At 43.0% G+C, this 16916-nt stretch overlaps 1 protein-coding gene across 5 annotated transcripts in view; it reads left to right on the forward strand.

Annotated features, from left to right (window-relative positions):
* CD2AP (CD2 associated protein) overlaps positions 1 to 16916 on the forward strand; it is an 85841-nt gene that overhangs the window by 62413 nt on the left and 6512 nt on the right. For 4 of the 5 annotated variants that reach the window (XM_075860968.1, XM_075860967.1, XM_075860971.1 and 1 more), the window contains 6 exons: positions 1395 to 1489; positions 1955 to 2053; positions 2398 to 2434; positions 4646 to 4708; positions 6826 to 6985; positions 11347 to 11489. In XM_075860968.1, the coding sequence (XP_075717083.1) occupies positions 1395 to 1489; positions 1955 to 2053; positions 2398 to 2434; positions 4646 to 4708; positions 6826 to 6985; positions 11347 to 11489 (597 nt within the window). Of the gene's footprint in view, positions 1 to 1394; positions 1490 to 1954; positions 2054 to 2397; positions 2435 to 4645; positions 4709 to 6825; positions 6986 to 11346; positions 11490 to 13673; positions 13748 to 16916 lie in introns of all 5 variants that reach the window. The other variant, XR_012883061.1, reaches the window with a different exon arrangement.

A 16916-nucleotide genomic window follows, 5' to 3' on the forward strand; every position in this document is an offset into this window, starting at 1 on the left:
CTATAATACTGCCCCCTATGTGCAGTTTTATTTATTTGGCATAGTCCTTTACATATAAAAGAAATGGGACTTAAAGAGGCTCTGTCACCAGATTTTGCAACCCCTATCTCCTATTGCAGCAGATCGGCGCTGCAATGGAGATAAGAGTAACGTTTGTTTTTTTTTTTTTTAAACAAGCATTTTTGGCCAAGTTATGACCATTTTTGTATTTATGCAAATGAGGCTTGCAAAAGTCCAAGTGGGCGTGTTTAAAGTAAAAGTACATCTGGGCGTGTATTGTGTGTGTACATCTGGGCGTGTTTACTTCTTTTACTAGCTGGGCGTTGTGAATGGGAGTGTATGATGCTGACGAATCAGCATCATCCACTTCTCTTCGTTAACACCCAGCTTCTGGCAGTGCAAAGACACAGCGTGTTCTCGAGATCACGCTGTGTCGTCACTCACTTCCTGCCCCAGGTCCTGCATCGTGTTGGACGAGCGAGGACACATCGGCACCAGAGGCTACATCGACTTACCTGCAAACGCTGATGCTGCTGCAGAATCAACTGTAGCCTCTGGTGCCGATGTGTCCTCGCTCGTCTGACATGATGCAGGACCTGGGGCAGGAAGTGAGTGACGACACAGCGTGATCTCGAGAACACGCTGTGTCTTTGCACTGCCAGAAGCTGGGTGTTAACGAAGAGAAGTGGATGATGCTGATTCGTCAGCATCATACACTCCCATTCACAACGCCCAGCTAGTAAAAGAAGTAAACACGCCCAGATGTACACACACAATACACGCCCAGATGTACTTTTACTTTAAACACGCCCACTTGGACTTTAGAATGCCTCATTTGCATAAATATAAAAATGGTCATAACTTGGCCAAAAATGCTCGTTTTTAAAAAATCTACATTGCAGCGCCGATCTGCTGCAATAGGAGATAGGGGTTGCAAAATCTGGTGACAGAGCCTCTTTAAAGTGTAGCTATATGTTCGACAAACTTCTGACGTCATAGTGACATATCAGAAGTTTGGATTGGTGGGGGTCCGAGCACTGAGACCCTGACCAATCGCTAGAACGAAGCAGCTGAAGCATTCGTGTGAGCGCTCAGAGGCTTCGTGTCTGTTTCGGCTTTTTCTGGAAAGCCGCAGTATCGGAGTTCGGGCTCATAGACTTTCTATTGAGTCCGTACACCGATACATTTATATCCAGAAAAAGGCAAACAGACAAGAAGCGGCTGAGCGCTCACACGAGGGCTTCAGCTGCTTTGTTCTAGCGATTGGTCAGGGTCTCAGTGCTCGGACCCCCACCAATCCAAACTTCTGATATGTCACTATGACATGTCAGAGGTTTGTCAAACGTTTAGCTGCACTATAAGGATTTTTCATAATTTATATTCTATCTTCACAGCCAAAGAGATGTGCCGGGCACTTTACAACTACGATGGGACCATTGATGATGAGCTTAGTTTTAAAGAAGGAGACCTCATCCACCTAATAAGTAAAGTAAGTTTTTGACCCTGATTTTGACAAAGGGTTAAAAGAGAACCATTTCAAAATGCTTTAAAGAAAAGAAGGCCTCTTTCTAGGACTTGCCATATTACAGCGGCATTTAATGTCTATAGTACCACTGCCGGACCCCTACAGTTCTAGTGAACCAAACTTAGTCATAGCCATATAACCCCAGGGTGATCGAAGTTCACTTCATTAGAGCTTCAAGGGTTGGGGTGTCAAGTCTACGAATGCTAAAATGTGGCTGGGGTACGTGTGTGTGTAATTGGTCTGGAGGTTCTCAGAAGGGCGGAGGTTTTACTGTCCATTTAGGAACAGTACAGGTTTAGTTTTTAATGGCAGATAAAAGAGAGCACTTGAGAGTAAAGACCTTTGGGGATGTATGATGGGGGAGGGGTGATGGAATACATTGGAGATCTGCATTATTCTCGTGCATTGCTGAAAATGATGTGTTCTCAGGACACCGGAGATCCGGGCTGGTGGAGAGGTGAGCTCAATGGAAAGGAGGGCGTCTTTCCTGACAACTTTGCTGCTATAATCCAAGAGTCTGAAAAGGAAGTAAGTGGGGTCTGTTATCTTCATTTAATAATAATGACCGCGGCTGTGACAATTCCTGAGCTGGTCAGCAGGGGGACATGAGAAGTACAGCATGTTGGGCCTAGTTACTGAAATATCCGCCAAGAGACATGATTTCTCACCTAAAAATGCTGTCGTGTGCATGGAGCCTCATACCGCTTTTTCCTGTGTGATTTATTATAGATTGCAGGGGAAATATTTGATATAATTTTCCACTATTTGCCCGTGGCTAGTACTGTGTAGTACTTGTATATTAGATTATATGTATCAGGCGTGTTCAGATGTCTCATATACTTTATAATTACGGGTGATTTGTTTTCTTACAGAAGCCAAAGAAGCCCCCACCTCCTATAAAAAGTCCGGGTATGTAACAACATTTTGCCACTATACATTTTTGGACGTGTCCATTATTAGATATAGGGCTGTGTTGTGGGTTTGTATTTCTCTGCATAGCCTCTCCTGCTGCTGACATCTCCGTCCTGTGCTTGGCTGAAGACCATCACCAGTTACTGTCCCCTGTCACCGTTCCTATCACACAATCTTTGCCTGATATTAATGGTGATTTAAAAAAAGGGCACCCTTCGTGGATATCCGACATTCACTTACTTTTTAAAACAATAGTCTTTTAGTTTTTGTGCCCAGCTGCCTTATGTTTCCTCCAATGGTGCTTTCAGTGCTCCATGCTGTGAGAATGAATGTTAGGCTGGGTTCACACGAGCACATTAACGTCCGTAATGGACGGACGTATTTCGGCCGGAAGTCCCGGACCGAACTCAGTGCAGGGAGCCGGGCTCCTAGCATCATAGTTATGTACGATGCTAGGAGTCCCTGCCTCGCTGCAGGACAACTGTCCCGTACTGTAATCATGTTTTCAATACGGGACAGTAGTTCCACGGAGAGGCAGGGACTCCTAGCGTCGTACATAACTATGATGCTAGGAGCCCGGCTCCCTGCACTGAGTTCGGTCCGGGACTTCCGGCCGAAATACGTCCGTCCATTACGGACGTTAATGTGCTCGTGTGAACCCAGCCTAAGGCTGCAGCATGTTTTACCAAACGGGGAAAGGAAGTGCTATCTGTACCTACATCATTTACAGGGAGAGACAAGGAGGAAGTACTATCTGTACCTACATCATTTACATAGTGTAAGAGAGACAAGGAGGCGGTACTATCTACAGCTACATCATTTACAGGGAGTGACAGGGAGGTTGTACTATCTGTACCTACATCATTTACAGGGAGAGACAAGGAGGCGGTACTATCTACACATATCATTTACATAGTGTAAGAGACAAGGAGGCAGTACTATCTACAGCTACATCATTTACAGGGAGAGACATGGAAGGAATACTATCTGTAACTACAGAATTTACAGGATGAGGCAGTACTAGCTGTACCTACATCATTTACAGTAAAGCAATACTATCTGTACTTACATAATTTACAGGGAGGCGGTACCAATTTACAGTGAGACAGTCAGTGCTATCTTTTCCTACATCATTTACAGGAAGAGACGGAGGCAGTACTATCTGTACCTACATAATTTACAGGGAGGCAGTATTGTCTGTACCTACATAATTTATGGGGAGAGACACGGAGGCAGTACTATCTGTACCTACATCTCTTACAGGGAGGCAGTACGATCTGTGCCTTCTATAATTTACAGTGAGAGACAGCCTGTACTGTCTGTGCCTACATCATTTACAGGGAGGCTGTACTATCTATACCTACATCATTCACAGGGAGGCTGTACTATCTATACTAACATCATTCACAGGGAGGCTGTACTATATATACCTATATCATTCACAGGGAGGCAGTACTATCTATACCTATATCATTCACAGGGAGGCAGTACTATCTGTACCTACATCATTCACAGGGAGGCAGTACTATCTGTACCTACATCATTCACAGGGAGGCAGTACTATCTGTACCTACATCATTCACAGGGAGGCAGTACTATCTGTACCTACATCATTCACAGGGAGGCAGTACTATCTATACCTACATCATTCACAGGGAGGCAGTACTATCTATACCTACATCATTCACAGGGAGGCAGTACTATCTGCCTTCTTCATTTACAGGGAGGCAGTACTATTGGTGCCTTCTTAATTTTCACTGGAAGAAAGATTGTAGTAGTAGTAGTAGTAGTAGTACTGCCTTTCTTTCTCTGCCTATAATGATATAAACATTATCTGCAGTTCTATAGGCACATATATAATTTACAGGGAGAGACAGAAGTTAGAATTATCTGTACCTACATTATTACAGCGAAAGAGGGGGAGTCCATTCTATTTTTGCGTACACCATCGTAGACAACATTATGTATTTCTCCCCCTAGCAAGGGGACCATCGCTTGACACTAAATCCTTAGAAAAGTGATCACCATCTCTGTTCTATCTCATGAGTTGTTGCTGTGCAGTTATTACACATTTATTTCCTTTATAATCCAGTCCGCACTATTCAGATAAGTGGGAGAGGGGAGGATTTTTACGTAAAATTTTTTTATATGATTATTCTAAGAAGTTGGTCAATTTGTCAGACTCACGTTTTCTCTTCATTCAAATAGTGCCAAAGCCGGAGCTTCGTTTAGGGGACAAAAGGTTTACTCCACTGAAACCAGAAGAGAGAGGTGAGGTTGGCAGATGTTTGGATGATGATGATGATGATGATGATTTGTATATTCACTCAAATTATTGTTCATGAAAGGCTGAGGTGTTTGAACGCAAACGTTGGAGCTTCTGAAGAGCCGAGGAGCATCTCCTAGTGGAGCTCTCACGGTTTTATAATCCATATTCATTTTCACTTCTCTATTATGTCAGAGCTTCCGAGTGTTTTTCATGTGAAATTAATGAATTATAAAATTAGTTTTTTTCATTTTCTTTTTTCATCCCCCTATACTAAACTTAAGGGCCCATTCACACGAACGTGAATAACGTCCGTGTGCTGCACAGGGAAATCACGCGCAGCACGCGGACCCATTGATTTCATTAGGGCCGTTCACACATGCAGGAGTTTTCATGCAGCTTGTGTACATTGCGTAAAACTCACTGCGTGTCCTATATTGGTGCGTTTTTCACGCACTATCGCCCATTGGAGACAATGGGTGCGTGAAAATTACGCACCGCACAGGGATGCACATCCGTGTGCGTTGCGTGATTTGCGCATCAATTCAATTGAAAATAATAAAGAAAGAAAAAAAGATGTGCGAGTGCGTGACTAACGCATGCTACTCGCAAAGCACTGCTGCATAACGGACCAGATTCACGCGCGGGAATCTGATACGCCAGTCTGAATGTAGCCTCAAGATAATCTTCCCTGCAGAACTGCTATGTTTTGGTCATCTCCTCTCCCAAAAAAGTAATCAAAAAGTCTTATGCTCCCCAAAATGATACCAACTAAAACTTCTACTGCAAAAAATAAGCGCTTACACAGCTCCATTAAGGCTTCGTTCACATCTGCGTTGGGGTCCCGTTCTGACATCAGAACGGGACCCTGAACAGACACAAACTGACACCAGAGGTTTCCGTTTCCATCACCATTGATTTCAATGGGGACGGATCCGGTGCCATGGTTTCCGTTTGTGTCTGTTGTGCGCCGGACCCGTCAAAGCAATAGCGTATTGTCAGTTTGTGTCTGTTCAGGGTCCCGTCCTGATGGAAACCTCAGACGGAAGGTCAGAACGAGACCCCAACGCAGATGTGAACGAAGCCTAACCGTGTAAGAAAACTCGGTGAACTCGGAAAGACTTGAGAAATGAAGATGTGACTCTTGAATGCTCATTAGCATACAGCACGGGAACACAAATTCTGAATACTAAATGTGCAGAACTACTTAGAAGATAAATTATAGGTTATATAGAAATGATTTTTCACCCACAACCTCCAGGTATTGCTGGTTTAATAGGAGAAATGCTGGTGACAGGTTCCCTTTAAGGGCCTAAAGGTGGAGATGCACTTTTAGAGATAACACTAAGTTGTCTCATCTAGACAACCGCTGTCCATATGCCCTACTAGGCTTTTTGGAAATCATAGGGACCACCCTTTATGAGCCAGAAAGGTGAGTTGCTGCAAAAAAGAGACTCCTGCTTTGGCGGACACAGCGTGACCATGTATTCCATGGTTTGCCATATAATGCTACAGGGTCACTGCAGGGGACTAAGGGGATTCGCAGAGCTTCCCTCCGCTGATGATCAGGGCTTGCTTAAATCTGAGGAATGATTGTCACTGCTGTCTCTTGTAGGTTTACACATGATAAATTACCAGGCAGAATGTCTCTGGGTCATTGCATAGCAATTCTTACTTTTTCCTGCAGATGATGTAATAATATTGCCAACCAAATACCCTCACTGCAGTAGATTGGAATTTGCACACTGCATGTGACATGCATGCTGCTGCGCAGACAGTCTGCAGCTTATCCAGTGCATTTCTCTGTGTCTGAGACCGGCATCCTTGGCTCTCCTGTACACTGCTCACATATCTGATTGCACCATATAACTTTAGCTACTGCTAGTTGTGATCTGACAAAACTCCTATGTGATGCCTCATCCAGGCTTCATAGTAACATGAAATTACCAGAACTACTGGCTGCATACAATATTTTCTACAGTGAAGAAAAGGATTAAAAAATAAAACAAATGGAAGGTGGTATGGGGGAAATGTAAAATAATATGGGTTCTATAAGGAGGTGGTAGGAATGATTTCATGTGTCTGCAGGAGTGTCTCTTATCTCTCCATCACCTTATTATAGATGAAAAGCCATCTCCGGAACCGAAGCCTTCCAAACCAGCCGCTCCTCAGGTACCTCCCAAGAAGCCCACACTTGTAAACAAGTCGAATAGCCTACCAAAGCCGGCCTGCATCCCACCTAAAAGACCAGAAAAGCCATCCTTCTCCACGCCTCCATCCAAGTAAGTTTTTATGGGCTGTATCTCAATAGTAATAGGAAAGTACTAGGGTAAAGCTTATGTTCACTTATGAACTGCATATTTTTCATGAAAAAAAATATTTAGGCCATTTATTGACTCCGTGACCCAGGCGTTTACCAGTGTCCTGATCGTGGCATCAAGTCAGTCGCAACGGCCCCACACATGTGACCGTTGAATAATGAAAAGTTGTACAAATTTGTATTGTACGATGTGTTTTTAATTTCTCAACATTTTCTAGATATTTTTGCTCTATGAATTTAATAATTAAGAGTACAACACTCAGCTCTCCTGTGTGGTATAGAGGACAGGTCAGCTCTCCTGTTTGGTGTAGTATAGAGGATCTGTCAGCTCTCCTGTATGGTGTAGTATAGAGAATCTGTCAGCTCTCCTGTGTGGTGTTGTATAGAGGACATGTCAGCTCTCCTGTGTGGTGTAGTATAGAGGAGCTGTCAGCTCTCCTGTGTGGTGTATTATAGAGGATCTGTCAGCTGTCCTGTGTGGTGTAGTATAGAGGATCTGTCAGCTCTCCTGTGTGGTGTAGTATAGAGGAGCGGTCAGTTCTCCTGTGTGGTGTAGTATAGAGGATCTGTCAGTTCTCCGTGGTGTAGTATAAAGGACATGTCAGCTCTCCTGCGTGGTGTAGTATAGAGAATCTGTCAGCTCTCCTGTGTGGTGTAGTATAGAGGATCTGTCAGCTCTCCTGTGTGGTGTAGTATAGAGGAGCTGTCAGCTCTCCTGTGTGGTGTAGTATAGAGGATCTGTCAGCTCTCCTGTGTGGTGTAGTATAGAGGATCTGTCAGCTCTCCTTTGTGGTATAGAGGACAGGTCAGCTCTCCTGTGTGGAGTAATATAGAGGATCTGTCAGTTCTCCTGTGTGGTGTTGTATAGAGGAGCTGTCAGCTCTCCTGTGTGGTGTTGTATAGAGGATATTTCAGCTCTCCTGTGTGGTGTAGTATAGAGGAGCTGTCAGCTCTCCTGTGTGGTGTAGTATAGAGGATCTGTCAGGTCTCCTGTGTGGTGTAGTATAGAGGATCTGTCAGCTCTCCTGTGTGGTGTAGTATAGAGGATCTGTCAGTTCTCCTGTGTGGTGTAGTATAGAGGAGCGGTCAGCTCTCCTGTATGGTGTAGTATAGAGAATCTGTCAGGTCTCCTGTGTGGTGTTGTATAGAGGACATGTCAGCTCTCCTGTGTGGTGTAGTATAGAGGAGCTGTCAGCTCTCCTGTGTGGTGTATTATAGAGGATCTGTCAGCTGTCCTGTGTGGTGTAGTATAGAGGATCTGTCAGCTCTCCTGTGTGGTGTAGTATAGAGGAGCGGTCAGTTCTCCTGTGTGGTGTAGTATAGAGGATCTGTCAGTTCTCCAGTGTGGTGTAGTATAAAGGACATGTCAGCTCTCCTGCGTGGTGTAGTATAGAGAATCTGTCAGCTCTCCTGTGTGGTGTAGTATAGAGGATCTGTCAGCTCTCCTGTGTGGTGTAGTATAGAGGATCTGTCAGCTCTCCTTTGTGGTATAGAGGACAGGTCAGCTCTCCTGTGTGGAGTAATATAGAGGATCTGTCAGTTCTCCTGTGTGGTGTTGTATAGAGGAGCTGTCAGCTCTCCTGTGTGGTGTTGTATAGAGGATATTTCAGCTCTCCTGTGTGGTGTAGTATAGAGGAGCTGTCAGCTCTCCTGTGTGGTGTAGTATAGAGGAGCTGTTAGCTCTCCTGTGTGGTGTAGTATAGAGGTGCTGTCCGCTCTCCTGTGTGGTGTAGTATAGAGGATCTGTCAGCTCTCCTGTGTGGTGTAGTATAGAGGAGCTGTCAGCTCTCCTGTGTGGAGTAATATAGAGGATCTGTCAGCTCTCCTGTGTGGTGTAGTATAGAGGAGCTGTCATCTCTCCTGTATGGTGTAGTATAGAGAATCTGTCAGTTCTCCTGTGTGGTGTAGTATAGAGGATCTGTCAGCTCTCCTGTGTGGTGTAGTATAGAGGAGCTGTTAGCTCTCCTGTGTGGTATAGTATAGAGGATCTGTCAGCTCTCCTGTGTGGTGTAGTATAGAGGATCTGTCCGCTCTCCTGTGTGGTGTAGTATAGAGGATCTGTCAGCTCTCTTGTGTGGTGTAGTATAGAGGATCTATCAGCTCTCCTGTGTGGTATAGAGGACAGGTCAGCTCTCCTGTGTGGTGTAGTATAGAGGAGCTGTCAGCTCTCCTGTGTGGTGTAGTATAGAGGATCTGTCAGCTCTCCTGTGTGGTGTGGTATAGAGGAGCTGTCAGCTCTCCTGTGTGGTGTAGTATAGAGGATCTGTCAGCTCTCCTGTGTGGTGTAGTATAGAGGATCTGTCAGCTCTCCTGTGTGGTGTAGTATAGAGGATCTGTCAGCTCTCTTGTGTGGTGTAGTATAGAGGATCTATCAGCTCTCCTGTGTGGTGTAGTATAGAGGATCTATCAGCTCTCCTGTGTGGTGTAGTATAGAGGATCTGTCAGTTCTCCTGTGTGGTGTAGTATAGAGAATCTGTCAGCTCTCCTGTGTGGTGTAGTATAGAGAAGCTGTCAGCTCTCCTGTGTGGTGTGGTATAGAGAATCTGTCAGCTCTCCTGTGTGGTGTAGTATAGAGGAGCTGTCAGCTCTTTTGTGTGGTGTAGTATAGAGGATCTGTCAGCTCTCCTGTGTGGTGTAGTATAGAGGAGCTGTCTGCTCTCCTGTGTGGTGTAGTATAGAGGAGCTGTCTGCTCTCCTGTGTGGTGTAGTATAGAGGAGCTGTCAGCTCTCCTGTGTGGTGTAGTATAGAGGACCTGTCAGCTCTCCTGTGTGGTGTAGTATAGAGGAGCTGTCAGCTCTCCTGTGTGATGTAGTATAGAGGAGCTGTCAGCTCTCCTGTGTGGTGTAGTATAGAGGAGCTGTCAGCTCTCCTGTGTGGTGTAGTATAGAGAATCTGTCAGCTCTCCTGTGTGGTGTAGTATAGAGGAGCTGTCAGCTCTCCTGTGTGGTGTAGTATAGAGGAGCTATCAGCTCTCCTGTGTGGTGTAGTATAGAGGAGCTCTCTATTCTCCTGTGTGGTGTAGTATAGAGGAGCTGTCAGCTCTCCTGTGTGATGTAGTATAGAGGAGCTGTCAGCTCTCCTGTGTGGTGTAGTATAGAGGAGCTGTCTGCTCTCCTGTGTGGTGCAGTATAGAGGATCTGTCAGCTCTGCTATACTATCATAAACTGTGAATGAGATGTAATGATTGAGTTGATCATGCAGATTAGTTTTCTTGTTCCCCAATCCCTGGTATATAAATGGATTATGAATGATATACGATACATTTAATCTATTGATTTACATTTACAGCCTTTTATCTGTTATTCATAAGCAATTTGGTCACCTGTGTCTCTTATGCTGCTGTAGAACTACAATTCTCAGAATGCCCTTTGTTTCTTTAGCTAGATTACGTTTTAGCACACAGTCCGCAGCTACAAGGCTGCCTAGGTAGTCACGGATGCTACAGTTATACACCAACTGTGTACGTGAAAGGCTCGATCAGTTGTTTCTGGTATTGCCGCTTAGCTTTATTTTACAGCATAGGCTGTAATACCAGACACAACCTGCCAACATGTGTGGCACTATTTTTGGAAGAAATTTTTTTTTTTTTTTTTAATCCTGGACACTCCTGTTTAATGCTCTAGGGGGACTCTCTGTCTGATCCTTACCTACTATTTGAAAATTCAGTTTTAAGTTGCATTTCACAAAGCTGCCCTAGCATTTCTACCAAATTTACATTCCATGTATTATATTCCTGAGCTTCATTCACAATTCTGTAGGCTTTAGAGCTGAAATCTCCCAATATTTCCATCTTGTTTAGTGTCTGCACAGAGCTTGTTCAGCTCGTTAGGGGTGTGTCTGACATCAAGCTTTTTGACTTGCCAATGACAACCATCAGAATTGTAAATGCAGCGTTGGGATGTAATTCAGGATCAGTAACTTTGCAAATACATTGCATCACTTAAAACTGTTCAAAGTATATGTTCACTTTTAAGGGGGGTGGTACATGACTGAGAAAGTGGCCATGACCCCTATAATTTTTTTTAGCTCCACCCCTGTCCATGGGCTTTGCCAGTAATTGCAGCTTAGTGGCCACCTACTCAGAGCTACACAACGTTTTTTAAGTTTATATTTAGATTTATTTTTTTATAGGCTTTGTTTTTTGGTCCGAGCTCAGATGTTCTTGGCAGGGCATATAGCTCCATCTATTGGAATATAATAGACATTACACCTGGGCATACAGCTCCACCTAGGGAATTGTAATAGACATTACAGCTAAGCACATTATCATGTCTTTCATAGTCGCTCTACAGATAATTATATCTCTGCTCATTTCATTTTAGGTCTAATGGGGATTCGCCTCTTCATCGACCAAAGGCTGATCCTGAGCCTTTTAGTAAAACGAAAATGGATCTAGAACATATTCTGAGTCGACCGAAATCTGCGGAGGTGGAACAGAGTGCATTAAAAAGTCCAAAAGAACAGGGTAAGTAGGTGGAGATACGGCAGCTGTCTATATTTGGCGGTAGTCCGTCTCCGCTGCATGACCTCTGTGTGCCGAGTGGACGTGTTAATCATCACCGCTCTCATTCTGTCCCCGATAATCCTGAGCCCATTTATGCCCAATAATAATAATATTCTCCATGGAACGTGCTACTTTACTCCTCACGGTTTTCTGTATTCGGTTTGCATGCTACCTGTGACGGTTCAGTAGCTCACACGTTTCTGGCACGGTTCTGGAGCATGCACTTCATCCCTGTCTCTTCTTGATAAGGTTTTTGCCACGCATGCATATTTGTTTGCAATGAGCTGCTCACCTGGAGCCTGGAAGTAACATTGTTACAATAGCTTGTTTACTACTATGCAGGGCCAATATTCGCACTGCATATACGTTTTGGCGTCCTGTTCTCCCTCCAAGATGTCCATTATAAAAATAGAACTTAAAGGCTATGGACGCCTTTTGTACTAAATTTGGCAACTTTCTAAAAATTCTGCATTAAAAATGTCTTGCCATTTTGCTGCTGTAGAGTCTGTGTAACTCCTGTGCATAGCTGGTTGTCCTGATGCTTCTGACATTGATCCGACAGAACGCTGCTTCTGTCGTGGCTGACTAATCTGCTCTCGCTATACACAGCAGATTAGAGTGGGGGAGAGCATCCAAGTCTTCAGGGAGGGCAGATCACACAGGCTGTCAGTATCAGAGTATTGATAGAGAGGAAAGCACACATACCAGTATGTGGGATTGAGGGGGGTGGAGAGATGACACCGGTTGCGTATCAGTGTACAGAGAAGAGAGAACCAACGGACGCTCTGCAGGGGGAGGGAGGGGAAAGTCACACTCTCCTCCACATCAGTGTCTGTCAGGACTAGGTCGTAAATGCTTCATGGGCTTTAGTAGGAGAAAGCAGTACAGGGATGAGGCTGTGCTGATACATGAGAGCTATAGTGGAGGCAGCAGCATCCTGGACACACATCTCACATCCAACAAGGACACGGCTAAATGAGAAAAGTCTGAAACTAGGAGCAGATAGAAAACTGCATATCAGGGGATCTAAAAATGTAATAAGTTTCAGATGCAATCTTTGTTATTTTATTCAAAGTATTGTGTGTTTTTGTTTGTTTTTTTTAAGCTCCAGGTAATGACAAACCTATATAAAAATAGTTTTTCCATGTTAAAGGTCTCTATAGACTATCTCCTACTAGCCCAGACAATTTGTCTATTACATCTTTGGGAATTCCTATGAACACTAGAGGGCGCATTTTGACCCATTACCGTGGGGCGTTCACAGGGTCTGAAAAAGCTTGTTACATGAGCTGCGCACCTCTGTGAGCCCTCACCGCTTTTTAGCAGAACTATAAGGGTAATATGTCACTTTTCTGGCTCCAGGAAAGGGGGGAGGGGTCCTATTTCTAAGGTTTCAGGAGTGGGGCTCACTTTTTCTGGCCCTCTGATCCCTACTTTTTGGGGAAATCGTTCATCATCGTTTCTGTTGTCTTAACATTGAAATCACAGGTAATGTGACAGATTAAAATCACAGATGTCTTTCCATTTTAGCACGCTATTTCAATGCCTTTCCATATGCCAGTCACATCCAGAGCTGCAATCAGAATTCAGAGATCATCCACTTGAAGTCTATCAGCGCTGGGCTGACAAACACCCATAACTGCAAGGATCTGAGATTCTTTGATGCCTATGTATTGTTTCAAGCTTTTGGTACTTTATGTACCCTCTGCATTATCACCACTCTACCCTCTGTGCACACAAGCAGAAAGATGTGGCAGACGTGGAAACCAGCTGAGTTTTAAGTGCAGCTTAGGATGTGAATGGAGTAGAAGGTACTGAAGATCAGCACGCATTATGGGAAAAAAATAATTTATAAGGTTACGCAGCATTAAAACATGTGGAGCTTTGTATGTATAGAGATCTATAGAACATAAAGGTGGAATCCCGTCAGGGTGCGTCCCACATGTACGGTCTTCATTGATCTTCCACATGACATCCTGGCCCCAGGGGGATTGGTTCTCCTTCTGCCTGCGTCTCTTCCTTTCTCAGCATGTCCAGAATCTACTTCTCCTTCAAATGTTTTCTCTTTTTTTTCTGCTTTGCAAAGTATAATTTTAGTTCACAATCTTTGTTCTAGACATTCCTCTCCTTGACTTTTCTTTCCAGATTTTGTTTCCTCTCCTGTTTGCCATGTATCCTTTCTTTCGTATCAGGAACTTCCCCTACCCTTCTCCATTTTGGTAAGATCATATTCTCTCACCAGAGTCATCCTTTTTTTTTAGATTTGAGATTTAGAGGTGAAGGTGTAAACTGCATAGAAGATTCCTAACAACGGGGTTACTCTCTCCTACTTATCTCCTCCATGATGTTGTCATACTATTTGGTGAACCTGCGATCACAGTCCAAATTGGAACAGTCCTGTGATCACCAGTGTATTCATAAAAAAAATAATTATATTGATGATTTTGTGTGCATGAGCTTGAAGTCATCCATGCACCTGAGACTTCAAGTAAATGTCCACCTTGAACACCGTTCCTTTTTTTATTAATAGGTCCTGTATTGATTATTGGCTTAAAAAAATCTTTAAAGGGTTTAACCTCTGTGAAAATACGGAGCTCTGTGTTTATAATCCTAGAGTTAAAGTGGATCTGTCAACATACTATGCAGAGGCCCGCTTTACTATTAGCCCAAATGACACCCCTGATCGTGCGGTGTCGATCAGTTACCATGGCACCCGGAGGCCTATTGAAGGCATCCAGGTCTGCCTTCTGTGTTCTATTATTAAGCCTTGCCAGGGTGTTGTATGACCGGTCTAATGATCACATGGTGAAGACCCCTGAGGGAAAAAAAATCTTTAATTTAAAATTTAAAAAATATATAGAAGAGAACTAAAAGTTCAAAAATCCCTCCTTTTCCCACTTTTCATAAATAATCATGTAAGCAATAAAAAAAGGAAAACATAATTGGTATTGCCGCGTCTGTATGAATTCAAGCTATTAAATAATTATGTTATTGAACCCGCCAGGTGAAAAAAAAAAAATATCACAATGCTGTTTTTTGGTCACTTCGCTAACGCACAGAAAAAAAAAAAATCATCAAAAAGTTGCCTGTACCCCAAAATGGCACCAATTAAAAATACAGATCACCCCGCAAAAAAACAAGCCCTCGTACCTCTCCATCGATGGAAAAAGAAATAAAGTTATGGTTCTCAAAACAATTTTTTTTTTTAAAAGTATTCAAACATAAATGAACCTATATAAATTTGGTATCACCGTAATCATGTTGACCTGCAGAATAAATTTAACATGAAATTTTTATTGCATGGTCAGCTCCGTAAAAGCAAAACCCCAAAAAACAATGGAGGGATTGCAGCTTTTCCCCCATTATGCTATATGGTACATTAAATAGTGCCATTTAAAAACGATATCTTTGTCCCACAATAAAAACAAGCCCTCATACGGCTATGTTGACGGTAAAATAAAGAGTTACGACTTTTGGAATAAGACGATGGAAAGCGAAGATAAAAATTGGCCGTGCCTACAAGGGGTTAAAGGATAAGATTCTGTCACTAGGCAGAGATTACTTTATGCTGTTTATACATTGACCTTTATAACAACAGTATGCAGGGAGCTCCCTCTAGTGGTGGCTTCAGGCAGACAGAATTTTATGTTTTAACCATGTATCTATAAGGGCACATCACGCTGCTCAGAGACTTGCCTGATTTGTACGTTTATAGATTATATTACACTACTAACATATAATAACTTCATAAACTGTAGCAACTTTCTGTAGGGCAGATAAGTAATTATATCCTGTGTTCACATATTCCGCCTTTTACATCCATATTGTTTAAAGAGACTCTGTCACCAGATTATAAGTGTCCTATCTCCTACATAATGTGATCAGCGCTGTAATGTAGATCACAGTGGTTTTTATTTGGAAAAACAATCATTTTTGAGCAAGTTATGAGCAATTTTATATTTATGCTAATTAGTTTCTTAATGTCCAACTGGGCGTTGTAAAGAGGAGTGTATGACGCTGACCAATCAGCGTCATACGCTTCTCTCCATTCATGTCCATTTGTACTCCCTGCACAGCGTGATCTCGCTGTGCTGTCACATACTCCCACATTAACTTTACTGAAGTGTCTTGAAAGTGAATAGATATCACCTCCAGCCAGGACGCGATGTCCATTCACACTCCCGACACTTCGGTAAAGTTTGTGTGGGACTTAAAGAGGCTCTGTCACCAGATTCTCAAATCCCTATCTCTTATTGCATGTGATCGGCGCTGCAATGTAGATAATAGTAAAGTTTTTTTTTTTGTTTTTTTTTTTTTAAAACGTTCATTTTTGGCCAAGTTATGAGCTATTTTATATATATATATATATATATATATATGCAAATCAGCTTTGAAATGGACAACTGGGCGGTTTTTTTTTCGTTATGTCCAACTGGGCGTGTATTGTGTTTTTAACTGGGCGTGTTTACGTGTATGACGCTGACCAATCAGTGACCAGTCAGCATCATACGCTCATCTCCATTCATTTACACAGCAGCGATGTGCAGCCACATAAACAGAGATTAACGTTAATCAAGTGTCCTGATAAGGAATACACATGAAATCCAGCCTGGACGTCATGTGTACTCAGAATCCTGACACTTCTGACTCTTTTCTGTGAGATTCCAGCAAGTGAAACAAAATCTCGCGAGATTACGGAGGTAAACGAGATTTCGTATCCGTTGCTGGAATCTCACAGAAAAGAGTCAGAAGTGTCAGGATTGTGAATACACATGACGTCCAGGCTGGATTTCATGTGTATTCATTATCAGGACACTTGATTAACGTTAATCTCTGTGTATGTGGCTGCACATCGCTGCTGTGTAAATAAATGTAGAGGAGTGTATGACGCTGACTGGTCACTGATTGGTCAGCGTCATACACGTAAACACGCCCAGTTAAAAACGCCCAGTTGTCCATTTCAAAGCTCATTTTCATATATATAAAATAGCTCATAACTTGGCCAAAAATGAACGTTTAAAAAAAACAAAAAACAAATCTTTACTCTTCTCTACATTGCAGCGCCGATCACATGCAATAGGAGATAGGGATTTGAGAATCTGGTGACAGAGCCTCTTTAATGACAGCACATCGAGATCTAAAATTGCTCATAACTCGATCAAAAATGATCGTTTTTCAAAATAAAAACCACTGTTATCTACATTACAGCACCGATCATATTATGTAGGAGATATGGCACTTATAATCTGGTGACAGAGCCTCTTTAAAGAGACTCTGTCACCACATTATAAGTGCCCTGTCTCCTACATACGGAGATGGGCGCTATAATGTAGGTGACAGTGATGCTTTTTATTTAGAAAAACGATCTGTTTTCACCACATTAGCAGC

The sequence above is a fragment of the Rhinoderma darwinii genome, chromosome 4, assembly GCF_050947455.1.
Source record: "Rhinoderma darwinii isolate aRhiDar2 chromosome 4, aRhiDar2.hap1, whole genome shotgun sequence".
Taxonomy (NCBI): domain Eukaryota; kingdom Metazoa; phylum Chordata; class Amphibia; order Anura; family Rhinodermatidae; genus Rhinoderma; species Rhinoderma darwinii.